The 21,670-nt window shown below is 41.7% G+C and overlaps 2 protein-coding genes across 5 annotated transcripts in view; both read left to right on the top strand.

Moving 5' to 3' along the window:
* The first annotated feature begins 3,343 nt into the window (after positions 1-3,343).
* LOC308308026 (interleukin-10 receptor subunit beta-like) lies at positions 3,344-12,664 on the top strand. The gene is made up of 7 exons (XM_080753381.1): positions 3,344-3,500; positions 4,547-4,661; positions 6,676-6,857; positions 8,738-8,895; positions 10,387-10,537; positions 11,344-11,489; positions 12,113-12,664. The coding sequence occupies exons 1-7, from the start codon at positions 3,437-3,439 to the stop codon at positions 12,320-12,322; spliced, it is 1,026 nt and encodes a 341-aa protein (XP_080609507.1). The 5' UTR covers positions 3,344-3,436; the 3' UTR covers positions 12,323-12,664.
* A 2,572-nt stretch (positions 12,665-15,236) lies between these two features.
* Positions 15,237-21,670, top strand: part of LOC308308014 (interferon alpha/beta receptor 1b-like) — a 34,565-nt gene continuing 28,131 nt past the window's right edge. For 2 of the 4 annotated variants that reach the window (XM_080753370.1, XM_080753368.1), the window contains exon 1: positions 15,237-15,445. In XM_080753370.1, the coding sequence (XP_080609496.1) occupies positions 15,385-15,445 (61 nt within the window). In that variant the 5' untranslated portion in view covers positions 15,237-15,384. Of the gene's footprint in view, positions 15,449-21,670 lie in introns of all 4 variants that reach the window. The other 2 variants (XM_080753369.1, XM_080753367.1) reach the window with 1 other exon arrangement.

The following is a 21,670-nucleotide window of genomic DNA, read 5'->3' as shown; positions in this document are numbered from 1 at the left end:
GTCTATAAAAACAAAACTAAAATGTTAGGGAGGGACTATAGTGGAGAAGAGATCCAGTAGAACTAAGACCTATTATTTCCCGTTTGTATGTTTGGTTGCGTTCAGGTGTTGCGCTCTGAAAAATAGCAGATCTACAAGCTCACAACACGTTGCGCTTCAGCGTGTTGTAAGTTTATAGATCAGCTATTTTCAGCAGGCAACCAGGTGTAAAATCAACTATTACGATGCCATCAAGGCCTGACAAAATTCTTTTTTGTCCTGATATTTAGTCTACTACAACTAGATGACTACACAAACACAAACTCAGATGACTAGAATATGACAAAAACTAAATGCAATTATATTCAAAAGACTATGACTTAAACTAAATCAAAGTTTGCTGTCCGTATTAACACTGCTGACCAGCTCAACCAGATCTCAAATGTGAGCCTTCCCCTGGACGACAGCGTCTCGGCGGGCCCCGGACAACAAGTGTTTTAGGAATGGATGGAGGCTGTTGTCCTTCCTCCCTTATATGTGTTTTTGTCTCTTGTCCGGAAAAAATCACAGGGCCATGTTTGTTTGGAGTTATAGTCCAAAATGTTAATTGTGTTAACTCCCAAATCATTAGTCTCATAGCAAGACAGCTCGGCCAAATTGATATTTCTGTCTGACTCTACCCTCCTGACACTGCTCCTTCATTGTGCCTTATTGCCTATGTCCTCAGCCTATCAGAGAGCTTGTTACATTCCAAAAATTACAACGGCAATTATGCTATGAGGCTAACATTTAACTGTTTGACTTAGGCAGAAATATTTTTTAATATAACACGCATTCTGATAGGCTGAGAAGTGAGAACATAGGCAATAAGGCTGGATGAATCAGCACTATTAGGAGAGTAGAGTTAAGCAGATATAACTAAAGGCAGATAAACATGACTATGTGCCAAAATGAGTGTGTTGACTTATGAACCTTTTGAATAAGTCAAAAAGTATGCAATTTTTTGCCTAATTTGCATTTTTCATTTCTTTTTTCCTGAAAACCTTTAAAGAGGTGGTGCCATAGTTTTGTACTTTTTCTGTTTTGTTTGTGAATTGTGTCTATGGAGTTGACATTACTCTAATAGACCCCCAGGTGTGGTTATAATGTGCAGATTTGTCTTCCCTTTGTATTTTTGGTCACATAAAAACCCAATTTTAACACTCTCTGTACACTTTAAAAAATAATCCTCCCAGTATAATCATAATAATAATAATGAATACCTACTCATCCCGCGAGGGAAATTCAGATATCACAGCCCAACCCAGCTGCTTTTTTTCTCCAGCTTAACCCACGGTGCTGCTCACAAGGAGCGCGGGGGAGAGGGGAACAGTGATAGCTGGAGCGGGGGATCGTACCTGCCTCTGGGGCCTCCGGAGTCCTAGGTGTGGACACTAACCACTCAGCTATCACTGCTCAAATAATAACATAATACCTGATCATCATGTTTTAGGGGGTAAAAAAAATCATGGCACCCCATTTAAAACTTCTGCAATTATGCTATGAGGCTAATGAAACATAACATCATTGTGAAGCACACTAATTACATGGTGGAAAAAAGTTTCAAATAGCAAAAATAGCTGCTGAGCTATTTTCACTATTTGGCGTTCCAAGTATAGGGCTTAACATGCCTGTGTGTGTGTGTGTGTGTGTGTGTGTGTGTGTGTGTGTGTGTGTGTGTGTGTGTGCGCGCACATGTGTGGGGCACTGGGGGGTCATCACTCATCAGCTTTGTCAGATGTAAGAAAAGGGGTCTCCAAGGTTGTGAACCACTAGCACTTTTAAGATATATGCTAGCACCAGAAGAGGTTCCATGTTTATGAGCCAGAGAACCACTTTAATGCAATTTACTGTAGCACCATTTGTGTTGATTGTGTCTGGGACTTCTACTGTACTGTACAATACATGTGTTTGCACCGTACCTTCCATAGGATTTGTACACGTTTGTAGGTTACAATGTGAGGAAAAGAGTGCATGGCCAAAGTAAAATAGCTTTACTATCCGTGCATGTGAGCTGCTATAGCCACTGACTGCTGCAATTATCATCAACATAAGGACATATGTAGACTGTAGCATACATATGTATATTTACTTTGTTACTTTATGGTATTAAATGATAAGTTACTGTATTATATGTGATAAAATGTTTTCTGTCAAAGGCTGATGTACAGTACTTTGATTTGCAAGTTTGGAGTGTTATGCATCAATTAAAAGTGAATTGTGTATTGCATTTATCACTTGCGTCGTTTTCCTTTTCAATGACTTCCACCGATAAATACCTTAGTATTTTACAGTCCTGTGTTGCAAAAACGACAGCCGTTGAAAGGCCAGACCGCACCAGTGCAACTCCTTGCAACATGCAACTAATTGCAACAACATACAACCTTTAGGCCTATCCTCAATGGCCCCAATATCCCCAATATTACCCCCAGTGTGCGCATGTGTAACTACATGTAGGCATTAATCAGACAGTGGAATATGATATCAGTATTATTATTATTTTATTATATTGAGGTAATGAGGTAAAAGGGTCAAATGCGTTCTCCTGCTATGCCGTTATAAAGTGGAACGCCCTACCGAAGGCCATAAAATAATGTAAATCCCTACCTTCCTTTAAAACGGCACTGAGAAGCCTATTAGAAGCAGCAGCTACTCACAAGTCACAACAGGTAAATGAAAACATACTATTAAAAAAACATACTACTATTCAAAAGATTCCGTACCTCCCCTGACATCATAAATACCATCAATTGTGCATTGTCTATATCCATGGCTCCCCCTGACCTTTCTATTGTAAATACCTTTCAGTTTTTTTCTGATGATATCCTCTGCATAGTAGGCCTACTGTGTTCTATCTGTCTGTCATTCAATGTTATAGGCCTATGAGTTAAAAAGGGATCTCAATTTAAATAAGCCATGTGCTTTCTTGGGCGTATGATCCTTTTAGTTGACCTTGTACCAGTGATGTGTACTATCATGTAACTACCTATGTTTTCCTATGCAAACTTCTAATACATCAATCAATCAATCAATCAATCAATCAATGCCCATTTCGTTTTTAAAGATTAAAAGGAGCACTTTAACTTTTGGGAAACTAATGTTCATCAAACTGAAATGAAAAGTGTTGAGAATAAGCAACCAGACATGCTGTAATGGGGAAAGAGTCAGGACAGGACAGAAGTGTTACACCGAGCTAGGTTCCCTGGCGAACCAATAACACTTCTGTCCGTGGTCACGGAATTCGATAGGTCGCCAACTTGTGTGTTACCTCGTGGACGTCACGCCACGGAGAAGGTTTAGTTTCGTTTTCCATTCAACGGTAGGCTGCTACTTCCTTCCAGTCAACAGAGATGACTGAACTACAAGGAATTAACAACTCGTGCTAAAGCACAGCGGACATAACGTTACTTGCTTTTAAATGATGTCACCCGTCATCTTGACAATAATTATCTGGGCATTCTCAACACTATGCGGATCAAAAGGTAATAATCTGACTGTGTCTGTTTCTTTTCTTTCCTCAGCTCTGTTAATGATTGATCCAAACCGAGAAGAGAGGCACTGACAGGGTCAGGTGAAATATGTAGAATAGGCTATACAGTACATTTTTGTCATTATTTCTAATAGCCTACTCTTTGAGGTTTGACATTATTGCAATGATTTGCTCTTGCTGTCAACATTATATAGCCTAATATCTGGAATAAATTACAACGGACACGTGTTTACAGTAGCTGTCAAAAAAGAATAGATACATTTTTATTTTATTTTTACATGTATTTATTTATTTATTTATTTATGTGTACCATGTAGACCTACTATGTATGTTACATACATATGTATGTATTCATAATAAATACAGAAATTTGGACAGAATATCATGGCATATCACTTAAACTATCTTTTTAAAGATGGCATTACCATGAATTGATGCCTGAAGGTTTTCACTTTACTTAAATTAGTGATATAGCTACAGGCATTATTTTTGTGAAAGCATCAATAATCCCCACAATATCAAGATATTTGGTAAAATATCAGCCAGCCTAACATTTTTAATAGTAATTATACAATTATCAACAGCACAAGCAAGTCACTTCTAATACACTGATGAATCATACACTGTGTTCTATTCGTCTGTCATTCAATGTTATATGAGACACTTTAATGGTTTCCTGTGGAAATAAGCTGTCTTTTCTTGGATCGCCTTTTAGTAGACCTTGTACCAGTGAACTGTACCGTCAAAACTGTACCTTTTCCTATGCAAACTTCTAATAAAGTCTTCAATCAATCAATCAAACACTGACTTCTGATAAGGGTCACTGACGTAGCGGTCCGGGCACCTATAGGCTCCAAAGTAGTCTGACAGTGTGTCGCGGGTTCGAGTCCCGATCCTGACAGCCTTTGCTGCGTATCACTCCCCATTTCTCTCTCTCTCCCCATTAGCTGTCAACCTACTGTAGGTAGCCTACTATCAATAAAGGCGTTAAAAAGCCCCCAAATAAATCCTATGATCCTGTCTCTGGCATCACTGCAGGAGTTCTGCTGCCACCCAGAAATGTAAACCTCAGCTCGTACAACATGGACCTGGTGTTGAGGTGGGACGCATCACTCAACACCACCAGTGGGGTGGTCTACACGGCAGAGTACAAGTGAGTACAGGCCAGTGGTGGAAAAAGTCTTTACTTTAAGTAAAATGATCAACTCTCTGCAATGTAGAAACACTCTGTTCTAAGTAAAAGTCTGTCAATCAAAATTTACTTGAGAAAAATTACAAAGGTATTGGTGTCCAAATGTTCAGTTTCACAATATGGTATCATATGAATAAAATGTAATAAAATATTTTGAAAATAGTAGCGAGGGAGACATTGTAGGATTGACTGAAAGTAGGAAAGCTGAGAGGGAGACAGTGTATGATTGACTGAAAGTAGGAAAGCTGAGAGGGAGACAGTGTATGATTGACTGACAGTACAAAAGCTGAGATGGAGACAGTGTAGGAAGGATTGACTGAAAGTAGGAAAGCTGAGAGGGAGACAGTGTAGGATTGACTGACGTCAGGAAAGCTGACAGGGAGATGGTCAAGGAGAGACATACGTTGAGAGACAGACAAGAAAGCTGAGACAGTGTGGAGAGAGACGGCAGGTGAGACAGTGAAGGTGGTATGTATATGTCTACAGTATGTGTCTAAACCTCGGCAACATCAACAAACTTCACTGAATAATACTGAGCTCAATGTTAATATGCTTAATTTACTTAAACATAATGCAACATTAATAATAATTGAGAAGAAAGGGATGAACAAACTGAAAGATGAGAAACGATTTACGAGTGTGTAGGTGAAATAAGAAGATAAAAAAATACCCATGTTACGTGAAACATTTTGTGTTGAAAGAAAACAGAAAGTAGACTGTGGCTCACTTATAAACAGTCGCACAACTGTAACCGTACACGTTTACAGTGAAATGTGAGAAACTTCCTTTTTCTGGGAAAGAACGGACACGCCCACTGACTTCACCGCTCCGTGAATGACCACTTTGTTTCCAGTCAGCGGACACACCTCAGCTCCACTGTCACTAGAGCAGCCATTACCACCAACCTGTAAGTCATCAATATGTCCATAAACGGACAAAATGTTGTATCCGTGACAACTTGACCTTGTCCATGGCAAAGTTTGGACCCGATTACCGAACGCCAATTAGGGCTGTCACGATTATGACATTTTACGTGACGATTCATTGTCTCATAAATAATTGCGATTAACGATTCAATTGTTTTTTTGTCGCTGAACACGGGAGGATATGAATAAAAATTACATTTCTGTTTGGCTTTGAAGTTGCACAGGGCAGACTGGCATATTTAACAACTATTCTTTATACATTAATAGTGGAAATAGCCGATCTACAAGCTCACAGCGCATCGTGAGCTTGTAGGTCTGCTATTCCCACTAGTACTACTTTTTAAAAGTGAAACTATATGAACATTTCTCAACGTGGAAATGATTATGACGATTATGCAAAATAATTGCAATTACCTCAAATAATTGTGACTAGACGATTATGTAATAATTGGGACAGGCCTAACGCCAAGTCTCCAGATTTTCCTCAGAATAGGTATTGACACTTTACTACGACACTATGGCACAGCCGATCAGTGAGAACACACTGATTGGCTGCCATGTTAATTAATCAACGTGAGCCGCAAATTCTTTCATGATTTTCAAGTAGCTTCTGACCCAGAAAAGTCTGGGAACTGCTGTTCTACTTTGCCTGGGACCCAGCCTGCTTGCTTCTGCGTTTTATTTTTTATTTTTTTCCACAGTGAGAAAAAGACAAATTGCATCAGGCTGGATTCTATTCTATGTTCTCTACGGTCTTCCACAATCTTTCAAAATCTTATACAGTGAGCAGTGACTTCAGTGGAAGACTGTGGTTATACAAGGCAGCTTCCAGGGGTGATGTGTCAGTGTCAAGTACGGTGTTAAAACAGACACCCACATTCAGTTGAAATAAACATTACCAGCATCATTTTGATTTGAACCATTTTGTATTCAGTAGCGGAAATGAGCTTCCATACTGCAGCCAGGGGAGGAGGACTGTGATTTCAGACTCCCCAAAGTCAAAACACTAACTACGCATTCACGCTGCTTTTTAATTGTGTTCTTCTCAGAACGTCAGTGAGTCGGAAATACAGCGCTGGTTGTGTGAACGGAACGGGACTCAGCTGTGATTTCATCGACTTCGGCGCCAAACTTCATTTGTTTGCCACGTACAACTGCCGGGTGAGATCGGAGCTGGGCTCGGAACAGTCCATCTGGGTGGAGAGCAACCCCATCACCTTGGATAGAGACAGTGAGTGCAGCACATTTTGATTTAATGTAGTCATATATTAGTCATCTGAAAAGTTTTAGTTTTAGTCTAGTTTTGACTAAATATTATATTTTACTCCACTAAATCTACTAGTTGAAAAATGTATTTTGGTTGGGCTTGATGGCGTCCTAAATAATGCCTGATTTTACACTTGGTTGCATGCTGAAAATAGGTGATCTACAAGCTCACAACGCGTCACAGTGAGCTTGTAGATCTGCTATTTCGCAACACCCCAGCGCAACCAAACATACAATGACTTGTCTTTTAGTTCTACTGGATCTTCTACACTCTTCTTCACTAGTCCCTCCCTAACATTTTAGTCCAGTTTTTATTTGTTGACGAAATTGTCAATATATTTTGTCTTAGTTTTAGTCAGCTTAGCTTAGTCTTTATTTATTTTTCGTCAGTGAAAACCTTGACGAAAAGTTTTTGTCATAGTTTTAGTTGACAAAATGTGGGAAACCGATGTGGGGACTGCTCATAAGTCCTACATCTCATTAGTCCTACATCTCATTAGTCCTAATTTGGTTAGGGTTAGGTTTAGGCATAGTTTTTTGGGTTAGGTTTAGGCATAGTTTTACTGAGGTTAGGGTTAGGTTTAGGTTTAGGCATAGTATATTCACCAGGTTAACATTCACCAGATTTGGACTAATGGGATGTAGGAACAATGAAATGTCAGACCAATGCCATGGCACCGACCAATGCTGGGTTTGATGTCTATCTGCCGTCCTGGTCAGTTTCTAGTACTTAATGCATCCACCACAAGGCTGTAATATTTATTTTATTTAACCAGTAAGAAACAGACTAGAGTCTCTTTTACAAGTGAACTGGCCAAGACAAGAGGCAATACATGTTACACAGCTCTGCCAGTAACAACAAATACAGGACAATAACAATGACAGACATAAACATCAGTAAAAACAATACCCATTACCTAGGAAGCTCAAGGAGAAACGGAGAATCTAACCAATATAAAACTAAGAGCAACAACATTGCTACACATCAAAGCAGGAGCAATGTCTGGGAAGTGTGTCTGTCTATGGCAATCCTTTTAAAACTCACCAGAGGGATCACCAAAGCCAATTTGGGTCTGGTCTGCAGGTCATTCCACGACCAAGGCCCAAAATACGCACAGCTTCTTTTTCCAGACTCAGATTTGGGGTTATGGCATAGCGCAGCCAAGCATTAGATCTGAGATGAGCATTCAGGCCGGGTTCAATAAATTCTAGACTCAGGCCCTGTGACTCATTTTATGAGTAATTCCTTATATCCCAGAGTCTGAGTTCACGACTTACTTCAGTGAATCCATTTTATTGATCGTTTTTCCCATGTAGTCTCTGTTGGGCAGAAAGCTTTTATCTCTATATATTCATATTTTGATTTGTTTTATTTTCTTCCTCCCTCATTAAAGCCCTATGTCAGGGGTCTTCAATGTTTTTCAGACCCAGGACCCCTTGAAGCAGGGAGGGACCCCCCATTGTGTTAAATTGTGTTGCAGATTAAACTTGATTGATTTCATGGATGGCTTTTGTTAATGCCCTTTGTTTTCAGGCATGTATCCACTTAAACCCTCAATACTCTAGTAAAGTTGCCCCTTTTGTCCCTGTACAACAAATCTCTTTGCCAAAAATAGCAGATCTACTAGCTTATACAGTGCTTTTGAGCTTGTAGATCTGCTATTTTCAGCAAATGTCCCCCCAGAATAGGGATGCTTGTAGTGTTCAAGTGGTAAATGTGGAAAAAGGTCACACAAAGATATGACGGACCCCCTGTAGTAACTGTGAGGACCCCCTGTTAAAGACCCCAGCCCTATTGTATACCTCGCCATAATGTCTGACAGTGTCTTGCCCCCCCTCCCACAGCTATCATTGGCCCACCTACAGTGTCTGCAATGAGCAGTGGGTCTCACATGGAGGTCAGCATAACGGACCCACAGTTCAGGTTCTCTGCCCTGAAGGATGCCTACGGCCATACGGTCACGTATAACATCACCTACTGGAAGGAGGGACACCAGGAGAAGGTCCGTGTACAGTTCATACACTCATCTCAGCACCCCTAATTTCTTCAAGACTGTATGACAGTGGTTTACAAACTTGTCTCAGGTCAAATAAATAACCTTTTTACCCACAGCACCCCTGGCCTGAATGACATTGTTACTTACTTATTACAGTAGGTAAATATGTAAATCTCTCTACAGTGTTTCACAAGGTGAAATTGAGAGATTAGGACAGGTTAAAAGCAGTGGTGTGATATTGATTTTAGAAGTGTGGGTCCTCTAAATTCATGACGTCATGCGCGCACGCTGTTTTTATTGTTAATTAGTGTGTGCATATGAGGCGCGCGTGCGTGCAGCAAAATAAGTGTGGGCTCGCTGAGCCCACGCGAGCCCATGGCATCTCACCCCTGGTTATAAGTAACTTTATTTAACTTTGTTTACCACTTGAACTCCAGCATCCCTATTCTGGGGGGAACATTCGCTAAAAATAGCAGATCTACAAGTTCACAACAGATGGCAATGAAGTGAAAATTGAAGGACTTTTAAGACCATTTTAATACCAAAAAAAAGCTGGTATTTTCACAATATTTTTTTGTGGATGACAAACTAAATGTAAAGCGTCAACTCCTACGATTCCAAGTACTTGTCAGGGTGGGCGGTCCCCAGTTCAAATATGATTATTTGGGGGGTCGCGGCCTGAAAAGTTTTGAGAACCACTGCATTAGACACTACATGCATTCAGACGGGGAGTAGACTACCAGTAAGACTCCCTAATCGGGAGATAAGCGACCGTAGGTCACTTATCTCCACAAATAGGGCAAAAATTTCCGGATCCATGTTGATGACATGAGTGTAGACATACTGTGTAGTGATTTCCGTGATTTGAGGGCCAAAACTGTAGGAGCAGTGGCCAAAAATGTGTTTTAAAAATCGGCCTGTAGGTGGCGCTAGAAGAGGGCCATGTGAGAAATGAGGGGTGGGGTGTCCGCGTTGCCTTGGCGGACGATTAGGTACCGGCCCCGGCTCTCCCGGACGCTCCTAGCCCGAGTTACGGCATTTTATGTGAGCTGCAGTGGCAGGGGGTCCTCCACTGGGGGCGCCACCACTTTTGCATCCGTTCTGGAGCACCAGGAGTGGGTGGTCCCCGGGAATTCCCCGTGAGCAGCCCCGTTGGGGTGGTCATTTGGTAATTTTTGCACATTTGGTATTTTTTTTACACCTGGGGGTCCCCCAGGGACCTGGGGGTCCCTGGAACTCTGGGGGTCCTTGGAGGTTGTAGTTTGGCAGGCAAGGAGTTTGTGTGGAAATTTTGGCATGGATCGGGCCAACGGTGGCCGAGATATGAGCAGGGCAAAAGTGTGACGTGTGAGGTGTGACTGACTGACGGACGGACGCACGGACACCTCGAGCAGCTTTCTGTAGTAAGTGCGACCTACGGTCGCAATTACACAGCAAACACTGTATGACAGTAAATGGACTGTAAAATGACTTACTGTACAACACTGCCCTCTACAGGCTGAAAGCTTGAGTGGGATCCAGCAGAACTTTGTGGTTCTCAATGAGCTGCATCCTAGGACCAGGTACTGTGTGCAGGTCCAGATCCTCACAGTGGGAAACCCCAGGCCCGGTCTGCCCAGCAACATCACCTGTCACAGCACCAGCAGCAGTGAGTGATTGGTCCTTTTAACTGTGAAAGTCATATTTTTACTCAAGTAATCAGTGGTGTAAAGTAACTTAAGTATGTGTAAGTACTGTACCATTTGGAAAGTGCCGATCTACATTGTGAGCTTGTGGATCTGCTATTTTCAAAAGATCTTTATACATTTGAAAACCTGTGACTGTGAAATGGGACATTATGCATAATGAGTACTTTCTATTTTGGGTGTTTAAGTACATTTTGATACCAATACTTTTACTCTAGTAATGCACAATTCTGGACATTTACTTACTTACTATGAAGGCAGATTCTGCCAATGCATTTCAATGGGAATTGAGTGGTTTGAGCTTGAGCACAATTTGGGGATAATTTTACTTTACTTGAATATTTCCTTTTTTCAATGCTATATCTCAGAGGCTTGTATTTTTTACTCCATTTAAATTATTTTTAAACTTTTGTTACTTTACAGATTTAGGTTATTATGGAACATACATTAACCATTTAAGAAATGATTCTATACGTTGTCTATTTCGAAAACAGCTGGCTATTTCCGAAAAGGTCTGTGGCCTATTTAGTGTGGTTGAGACTGACACAATATGTCCAGGCATTCCCAGATATGGGCTTAATATTGATGACATCAGGGATCTCCAAATATGGGCATAAAATGGACAAGGAGTGACTCGCGTCACGGCAACCACACTTGCAATTTCCAATTGCATCTTTCTAGTTGCACGTCATACTGGGGTGGATTAATCAATCATTGGAATAATAATGCTAATAATTGGAATAATGCTGTAATCCTGGTCCATCTGCAGAAGAGGAGGCTCCCTGGGTGGCAGCGGTGGTGACGGTTGTAGTCTTGGCAACGGTGGTGGCTGTGGTGGTGCTGGCTGTGGTGTACAGGAGGATGATATCCAACTTCCTGTGTCCTAAAGACTCACTACCCCAGCACTTCAAAGAGGTGCGCACGTGTGTGTGCGTGTGTGTGTGTGTGCGTGTGCGTGTGTGTATGTCTGTGCGTGCGTGCGTATGCTGCATAGCCTACCTGTTCACATTGCTTGATATCAACGGAACAATCGTTTTTCGACTAAAACTATGACAAAAAGGTTCATCGATTACCTTTTTCACTGATGAAAACTACATGAAAACTAAACTAAAAGTCTAGACTAAAACTAAGGCTAAATAAATGTTAGGGAGGCACAAGTGGAGAAGAGATCCAGTGGAAGTCATTTTATGTTTGGTTGCGCTTCTTTTTTGGGTCATAAGCTAAAAGGTTTGGGAACCACTGCACTACATGACATTATTGCACGCTCAGCGCGTCTCACGGGAAACCTGTTGGTTTCGTCGTTTGGAGTTGGACTGCCATGTTGAGCGCAGATCCATTGAGAGGGCTCTCTTTTAATGGGTCTGGTTGAACCAACGCAGAGAAGTTGATTAAACAAAAGACAACTGAAAGCCTACTAATGTGAATTGATTTGTATAACTTTTTCTCATTCATACATCTAATTTGAATATTAATTTGCCACCAAAGACAGTATTTGTGGACCTTCTGACCTTTACCAACCCTATCTCCTATTCTCTCAGTACCTGCTGAAGCCCCCACATTTGCCCCTGCACAAGTCTCCGCCCCCTGAGGAGGTTTTCCACCAGATGCGCATCCTGTCGGAGGTGACAAGCGAAGGGGAAGTGCTCCCTCTGGAGCAGGGAGGGCTGCACTGCAGCAAACGACCAGAAAGTGCTACCGGAGGCGAAAATGACACGGACCTTTATTATCCCAAGGGGGAAAGTCAGTAAGCAATCGGTATAGCAACGGCACAAATGGAGGAAGAGAGCAGCAAAAGACAATTTATAGGAAGGAATTCTGGTGAGTGAGGAGAGATTGAAATGTGGTGGCGAGGAGGAAGACTTTCAGTTTGTTATAAAACTGGTTTTGCCGGGTAGCGTTAATTTCTTACAAGGAACTGGAAACGCCGCCCGGGACTACTGGCCTAGTGGTCCGGGCACCTAGGCTCCTATGAAGCCTGACAGTGCGCTGCGAGTTCGAGTCCCATTCCCGACGATCTTCTGCATGTCTCTCCCCCCATCTCTTTCTCCCTGTTTCCTGTCCATCTCCACCATACGCTATAAATAAAGGCACAAAAGCCCCCCAAGATATCTTTTAAAAAAAAAGGAACTGGAAAAGGGAACTTCAGTTGTTGTTTTTTTCGTCTTCATTGTACGGCACAGCGGGGAGAGTGGAGACAGGAAGGGAGTGGATTTGAGTCCACTTGCATTTACAGTACATGGTACTGTAGGAGCACGATCTGACGGAGAAACCAAGATGCCCCAGGGCGCGTTAGAAGTGCTTACAATTTGTGCAAATCTTTGAATATTATGTCTTTGCTTCTGGGGGTCCCTGGAACAAAATATTCTGAGACGGGGATCAGCGGACAAGTACATAAAATGTTGGGGGTCCTTGGGATGAAAACGTTTTGAGAACCACTGATATAGTGACACAAAACTTCAGAAAACTTTTTTGAAAGCGTAATACTGTAGGTAGAATCTTCCTCAGGTCTTAATGGGTGTAAGTACATCCTTTGGATGATATTTCACCTTAGCTATGCTGTTCACTGTGCTTCGGTTCTACGCTCTGTGACATTCCACAGTTATGCTGTTATTGCGTTTTTTCTTTTTTTTGGGAGGGATTTTGCAATCAAAGTATGTGTTCATGAAGTTTGTTTCATATGAAGTTATTATATCAGAGTTATAGACGATAAAGCATGCAGTGTTTCTAGTTAAACATAGCACTTTACATAATTCATAATTCCCAGGAAACTGTTTGTCCGCTCCACAAAATACAACTTGAAAGAAAGCTTTACAAAAACAAAAGAAAAAGAAAGATAGCACAGTCATGTCCTAATTTTCATCTTTGTTTTTGTTTTTTTACATATTTTGGGTGACTGGATATGAAATCTAGGTTCCAGTGTTGTAGCTGTGCCCGATTAAACTTTAAATTTGTATTTATGGCGTTTTGAGTTATTATTACACAATACTAAAACTTGGTATTGTACTTTAGACAGCTCTCCAGAATGGTCATATGACACCGAAAAACACATACAGTAGTACACAAATTTCATTTTCACCAATAACTTAACTCAGTCACTATTCCAATAAAACTATGTAAGTCTTCTGCAGAACAAAAGCATGGAAGAAACATCTTCAGTTCCATGGAAGAAACAGCTTGTATTTAATGTGCATTCTTTCTTTCTTTCTTTCTTTTCTATCTTTTGACCTTTTTTCATGTATTTAGTATGAATTGTAAAATTGCGATGATGCATATGAAAATAGTTTGGAAATACATTTATATCTACAATTTGGCTTTTGTTTGCCATATTTTAATAATGTGTTAAATAATAACATAGTAATAATGTGTTGAGTAATGTATAATAATATAGTAATCATTTATTCAACTTTTTAAGAGACTTCAGTTCAGATGTTTGTTCAACTTTTATTATTAATGAATGCATCACACTTTGAAATGCACCTTTAATATTGTGCAAGGAGTAAAACTGAACTGCACCTGCGCGCCTAAGGCTGGCCGGGGTACACACCCCATAGGCCGAATGGACAAGCGTACGTGATTGGCTAGTTGGTTGTCACGGAGACCAGCGTTGCCATATCGGCTTATTATAAGCGACTTTGGGATTAGGTTTCTGTAAAGTTGCTTGTAGTTGCGGGTTGCGGTTTTTGGGGCTAATTGTTTCTAAAGTGTAGTTCAGGGTTTCCTGCAGCACTTTATAGGCCAGGGGGGCCCCCTGGCCTAAAATCTGTCCCCCCTGGCCAAGAGACAAGAATCAACCTCTCCTTTTATGTTGAGGGCAAAAATAAGAATTAGTCTAAAATAAGGGAATTAATTTAGTTGTGTGAGCACCTTCCTAGGAAGGTCCTCGATGCACGTCCCACTGGGAGGAGACCCCGTGGCAGACCAAAGACCAGATGGAAGGATTATATCTCCAGACTGGCTTGGGAACGCCTCGGTATACTCCCTGAGGGAGTGGAGGAAGTTGCTCGGGATAAGGAAATCTGGAGGTCTCAGTTGGAACTGTTACCCCCGCGACCCGATTCTGGATAAGCGGTTGAAGATGGATGGATGGATGGATGGATGGAATTTAGTTGTGTTTTCCGTCATCATAGGCACATTTATGTGTTTTTTTATAGGGCAAAATTAAGAATTAATATTACAAATTAACTGAATTAATTACTTGAATTAATTAATTAATTAGCAAAAAAAAAATCGCCGCACGGGCAAAGCGCGTGCGCCATGAGATCCCCCCTGGTCAAGACTTTTTCCTGCAGGAAACCCTGTAGTTTGTTTTTTAATTATTATTTAAACCAGTGTTTCGACTTCATTTAAATTTTGTTGAAAATGTTTTGTGCCAGGGAGGCTGAGGGAGCCCAGTCAGTGCCAGATTTGTGTTGAATGTTTCAAAAAATTATATTCCACTTTTCTTTTTTTTTCTTTCTTTTTTAACTCTTGCAGATAAATGTTATCTAAAATAGCAGATCTTCAAATAGCCGAGGTATAAAGTGCTCATTTGTCATTTGGCTCTACTAGTAGTTGCTTCTTTTGGGCTTATCTTCCTAGACCTGATGGCTTATTTCTCTCACAAATCATGGCAACACTGACGTAGACACTCCAGTGTCTCTCCAGTTCAGTCGGTGGAGTCCATCCATGGTCGTCTGGTCGAGGAGTCACCAGATTGAAATGCGGAAAGAAACAGAAAGAGAGAGATAGGGAACATGTGAAAAAAGGACGACAGAAGAGCACGTTCAGGTTGATAGAGCAATAGTGTGGTGGTGTGGACGTGTGGAACATTATGGACGCTGCTGCTGTGATGGCGTTTGTTCTCCTCTGCTGCTCCCAAAGCAGCCCCGCTGGTGGTGAGTCAACACAACGACCTGCTACACTGACAGACAGTAAACACTGTACACTTCATAATCACATGCTTCAATGTACAGTAGCTTAGTGTTTCTCAAATTTCACATTTCAAGGTCTCCCCTTAACTCTGACAGTGTAGACAATGGAACCAAATGGACCCGTAAAGGGTCCATGTGGTTCCATTTGTACACTGTCAGAGTTACAGACCTGTAGGGTCAATTTAGACCCCTATAAAGGAACCCACACAGAGTACCCTAGAATCCACTTTGAGAAACACTGCAATCTTGTGTGTGTGTGTGTGTGTGTGTGTGTGTGTGTGTGTGTGTGTGTGTGTGTGTGTGTGTGTGTGTGTGTGTGTGTGTGTGTGTGTGTGTGTTGGGGGGGCGTACAGGCCCACATCCTGTCTCCATCTCCCAGCGTGTGACCGTGTGTGTGTGTAAAGGTTTGGTGGTCAATTAATTTACATTTTCAGTGCAGTAAAGAGAATTGGGTCCACATTTCTATCCTTTTCTGTCTCTCTGGGCTATTACTGTAAATAGCATCTGTTATGACTGTAAAATAATGATGTAACAATATCTGTGTGGTATCTGTATGGTGTTTGGTGTGGAATGGATGGACCATTAGCAGTTGGATGGATCCTTCCTTAGTTTATGCATAATGTATGTGTGTTTTTCTTATCTCATTCTAGGGAATGAAATGATGCTTGGGAAATGTAACTCAAGCATATTCATATGGCAAGCAGCTAAAACATTGCAGCTAAAACATGCACTGCATATTATTAGTGTTATTATTATCAGTAGTATTTTTGACACCTGTATCTGTAGTTGAGAACAAATATGGGCTGTTAATATCATAATAATATTAGAAGAAACTGTTATGACTGACGGTCAGTGCTGTTTTAATAGGCTCACAATTTGTGAGAAATTGACTGGAAAATGTTTAATGTCTCAGTCAGTCACACTGTGTGTACGTTTCCTGCCTTGAGCGTAATTAACTTCCCTTCACTACAGTATCTAGGCCTACCCAGTACCCACCGGACATACCCTGGTGTCTGCCCACGGAGAGAGACATTTTCTACAAAATTGTTCAGCGCTTGTGGCCTTGTGGTTGTAGAGCAGGGGTCTTCAATAGGGGGTCCTCAGAGTTACTACAGGGGGGGGTGTCTTTGTGTGATAGATTCCTTTTTTCTTATCATTAACCACTTGAACCCTAGCATCTCTATTCTGAGGGGAAAGTTAGACGTCACGTAAGTAGCCAATCAACAAGCTTACAACGCCCCGCAGTCTATTTTCAGCAAAGCTTAGCCTTTATCACTACACAATTATTATTATTATTATTATTGAGATATGTTTTGGGGCTTTTTATGCCTTCATTGATAGGACAGTAGACTGACAGGAAATTGGGAGACAGATGGAGAGTGACACGAAGCAAAAGTATCGATATGAGACCAGATATTGTCTGGGATTTAGGATTCTTTTTTAATTATTATTGTAGCCGTACATTTCTTTCTATCTCTGCTCTTATCTGTATGTGTGTTTCATGCCTTCTGTGGTGCTGCTATGACACCTGCATTTCCCTCAGGATCAATAGATTCTATCTGTGTTTACATAGTATAATACTGAGCACACATGTCCTGTCAAACAGGATTCAAGACCAAGCCCCATCATTACCTTCTATCCTGTCTGTCTCACTGTCCATAATAGATAATAAAAGGGCTGGACTGTTTTTGATTGATTTAATTGCGACCGTAGGGAGCATTTACTATCAAAACCTCCACGGTCCGTCCGTCCGTCCGTCTGTCTGTCCGTCTGTCTGTCACACGTCACACGTCACACTTTTGCCCTGCTCATATCTCCACAACCGTTGCCCCCATCCATGCCAAATTTTGCACACACACTCCTTACCTGCCAAACTACAACCTCCAAGGACCCCCGGAGCTCCAGGGACCCCCAGGTCCCTGGGGGACCCCCAGGTGTAAAAAATGACCAAATGTGCAAAAATGACCAAATGACCACCCCAACGGGGCTGCTCACGGGGAATTCCCGGGGACCACCCACTCCTGGTGCTCCAGAACGGATGCAAAAGTGGTGACGCCCCCAGTGGAGGACCCCCTCCACTGCAGCTCACATAAAATGCCATAACTCGGGCTGGGAGCGTCCGGGAGAGCCGGGGCCGGTACCTATTCGTCCGCCAAGGCAACGCGGAGACCCCACCCCATTTCTCACATGGCCCTCTTCTAGCGCCACCTTCAGGCCCATTTTTAAAACACATTTTTGGCCACTGCTCCTACAGTTTGTGCCGTAAAATCACGCAAATCGCTACACAGTATGTCTACACTCATCCCATCAACATGAATCTGTCCCATATAGCGCCACCTTCAGGCCGATTTTTAAAAACAATTTTTTGGACACTGCTCCTAGAGATTTTGCCCTAAAATCACGAAAATCACTACACAGTATGTCTACACTCATGTCATCAACATGGATCAGGGAGATTTTGGAAAAACAAATTTTTGCCCTATTTGTGGAGATAACCGACCTACGGTCGCTTATCTCCCGATTAGGGAGTCTTACTGGTATCCTACACGCTAGGCTGTGTTGTTGGTCGATAAATTGGCAACATCAGTCTGAAACACAATTTCAAGAAAGAATTAACGGCTCACTCATTATTATTATTCACTGCTGATAGTCATACGTACACATATGTTCACTTCACTCATTCAGAGACCCATTGCAGAAGAAGAAATACAAGAAAAAAGAAAACATGAGCCATGTGTGTGCAGACTGTGAACCTGCGTGCACAGAATAGGGAAGATATACTGTATAGGGTTCAAATACAGTGTAGTTGTGGTATTTCTGCCTCATAGTATAGTACAGGGGATCAATCTTTGAGTGATCTTTTTTATATTAACCAGTTGAACCCTAGCATCCATATTCTGAGAACCTTAGCCAAAAATAGGAGATCTACAAGCTCACAACGCCTCGCAGAGCTTGTAGGCTATTTTCGGCTGAGAGGTTTGGTGTAGAGGGGAAAAAGAGCACACTAAGTGCAGAGTGAAATGTCAAGTTTATTAAGTACTAGACCTTACCCGTTCGAAGATATGTGCTCCAAAATATGTGCAGAGTGTGGGTTGTGGGGAAAGTAACTGTAACTGGTGCGTGCGTGAGAATATGTGGGAGCATCATAATGTAAGGAGCAGCTCATGGAGGAGTGTATATTTATGATGGATACAAATAATTTAAAATCATTTTTAGGTGAATAGAAGTATGAATGCGCTTGCTCCAGTTTTTTCATACCCGTTGGAAGATGAGACAAACATCAAACGCACCTGGTAAAAGCGAGAGAGAGAGAGAGAGAGAGAGAGAGAGAGAGAGAGAGACAGAGAGAATGCACATTCCTAACTGTGAGAGAGAGGGGTGTGTGTGTGGGGCTACAGATCCCATGGCCTGGAGGAACGGACCGTAACCCTGACAACAGGCTAAGAAAACGCTAATAAACAGCTTTAATTTGGGAGAAATGAAATTCGGGCTCCGTCACCGTTGGTATAATGCTAATGGCCAATATCATGTGAACTTTGGGATCAGTTGCTGAAGCGAGTGAATAGATAAACGTAGATAAGCGTGAGCGTTAGAGCGTTAGAGCGTGAGTGTGTGAGTGTGTGAGTGAGTGAGTGAGTTTGGTGGTTTATCTGATAGATTGACGGTTCAAGTGGTTAAATATCTGAAAACACAAATTGACATGAATCCAAAATACACTGATGATTGTGCTGTCAAACGATGAAACTATATGGAATCTATGAAAAGGTTGTGGTTCATGCTTCATCTCTCTTTCTCAACTAAGGGGTCCTTGTGGTATAGTATCATACTGTATGTGAGACAGGAAAGAGATAGAGAATGACATGATACAACCTCGTTCAAATGGAGGTCAGAGTGAAACGTGTGTCACCACTCACCAGGTTGCTGCTGTCGCTTGATATTAGCCCTTTTGTATGTCACTGACTGTACAATATAGTTGGGTGGGTGATATGGTGACAAATAATATCGTTGAGACGATACAATGTCTCTACGATATGACTTTTCAGAGATATCGTATATATAGTGTGATACAATGAGGGAGCCTTATAAAAAATCCTGACTGTTGACTGTTGTGGCAGTGTACAAAACAGGGAATATTTGTCAATTTGCTTAATCCCTTAAACCACAGTAGTGTGACATCAAATAAAGACATGTAAAACATGGAGGTATTTCTGGAAATGTCATTATACAGTATAGTAGAGTAAACAATATGGAGAGACATGACGCCGACATTTGCATCATGCTCATTGCATGGTCCGTTTTGCATCGGTCTGTTGTCAGTCTGATATTCACTGTTGATATGCATATGTATGCAAAATAAATGCACTCATACAGAGACCCATTGCAGATGTTTAGATTATTTTCTCAAGCTTCTAATTCATTCCATATCCTACACTCTAGGCTGTGTATTGGTCAGTATTCGGTAAATGGGCGATGCAATGCAATATGCAATGTGAGAGTGGGGTCTAGCCAACACCAACTCGGGACTCTTGAACACTCTTCTATCTTGCATCGGGGTCTTGAGCTCTATAGCAGAGCTCTTCAACTGGGGGTCCGGCACCCATAGGGGGTCCTCAGAGTTACTACAGGGGGGCGTCTCACCAAATATTTGTTTGTGTGATAGGATTGAACCCAAGCAATCCCAATTCCGAGGTGAACTTTAGTCGAAAATAGCAGATCTACAAGGCAAGCTCACACATAATTTGTGAGCTTGTTGATCGGCTATTTTTGTTAAAGAGATTTGGAGTAGTTGTTTGGGTTTCAGTGGTTAAATATATGAAAATACACTTGATTCCAATTTCCAACATACACTGGTGACAGTGTTGTCAAACAAGTCTATGAAAACTATGAAAAAGTTTAATCTGCAACACAATTCTGTACAACATGTCGTGGGGAGGGGGTGCCCTGCTTCATCTCTCTCTCTCTCTCTCAGTTATGTCCTAGCCTGGAAACCGTTGAAGACCTGAGGCTGCTATACAGCGCTACTTAGGTGGTGCGCTTCTTGCCTTTCCTGGCGTTGCCCTGGGTTGGCTCCCATAGTGTCAGTTTGCTTGCCAAATAGTTCCGGGTGCCTGAGTGACGCAGTTCCCTGCCAGCCTCATCCTTCTCTCTCTGACCTTGTCCGTGACCCGTGGTAGGTCCCTTTAGAGGACCATGTTTCTGGTGTGGTCCGTCCATGTGACACTAGTGCCATTTGTAGCATCCTTGTCTAGACTCCATCCAGGACTCGTTCCTGTTGTGCTGTGAGGGTCCATGTCCCAGCCCCATGCAGCTGTACTGACTCCACTGAGCAGACGCCTCTAGAGGTCTTCTCCCATGTCTGATTTCCACACTCTTGCTGGGTACAGAATCATTAGTCCTTGTCAGACTCTGTGTCAGTGTAGGACATTTAAACAATTTGAGTGTAAATGTAAATGATCCCCCAGACATCTACAGTACAACTGAGAACAACAATTACAATTACATATTATTATTAAGTGTGCCTGCCATGCAATGGCAAAACACTTATTGTAATCCGCCATACTTGACAATAATAATCACGTCGCTAAATTTTGGCTCGTAATAACTGCCGCAAGATTTACGCCACGGCCGCAATATATACATCAAAACGTGAGGCTCGGCCGGGAATGGTGTGCTATTACTTTTCTAAGAGAAAAGTTGTATCGTTTAATTGATATTAATTTATTAGTGTATTAATTTTACCCATTGACTTATAATGGGAATCGCAAAAACTCACATTCAATATTTTTTTTCTCGCAAACCATAGGGGCTACAGTTTCAAAACTTGGAGAGGAGATTTATAATGATATCAAGGATTAAATAAATAAAAAAATTGTCAGTTGGCCTCATGGTGGCGCTATAACAGTCCACTTTACCTTTCGGCCTGTAACTCTTGAACCGTGGGTCGGAAAATTAAAATTCCCTTTTCCCTGGATTCCTTGGGTCATGACGCATCTCCTCATATAGGCCACGCCCATTTGCGTCAGGATAGATTTTCCGCCATTTTGAATTTTCTTCAAAACACACTTTTTGCTCCTTTTCCTACATATTTTCTCCAAATGTCACAAAAATCGATACACACGATCTATGGACTCATGCGATAAACATATTTAAACGATATTTGGATAGTCCATACCGTTCTTCCGTAAC

Source organism: Nannobrachium achirus (genome assembly GCF_963921795.1).
Source record: "Nannobrachium achirus genome assembly, chromosome: 22".
In the NCBI taxonomy this organism is placed as follows: Eukaryota; Metazoa; Chordata; class Actinopteri; order Myctophiformes; family Myctophidae; genus Nannobrachium; species Nannobrachium achirus.
The sequence above is the reverse complement of the archived record's forward strand: the minus strand, read 5'-3'. Positions and strand labels throughout refer to the sequence as shown.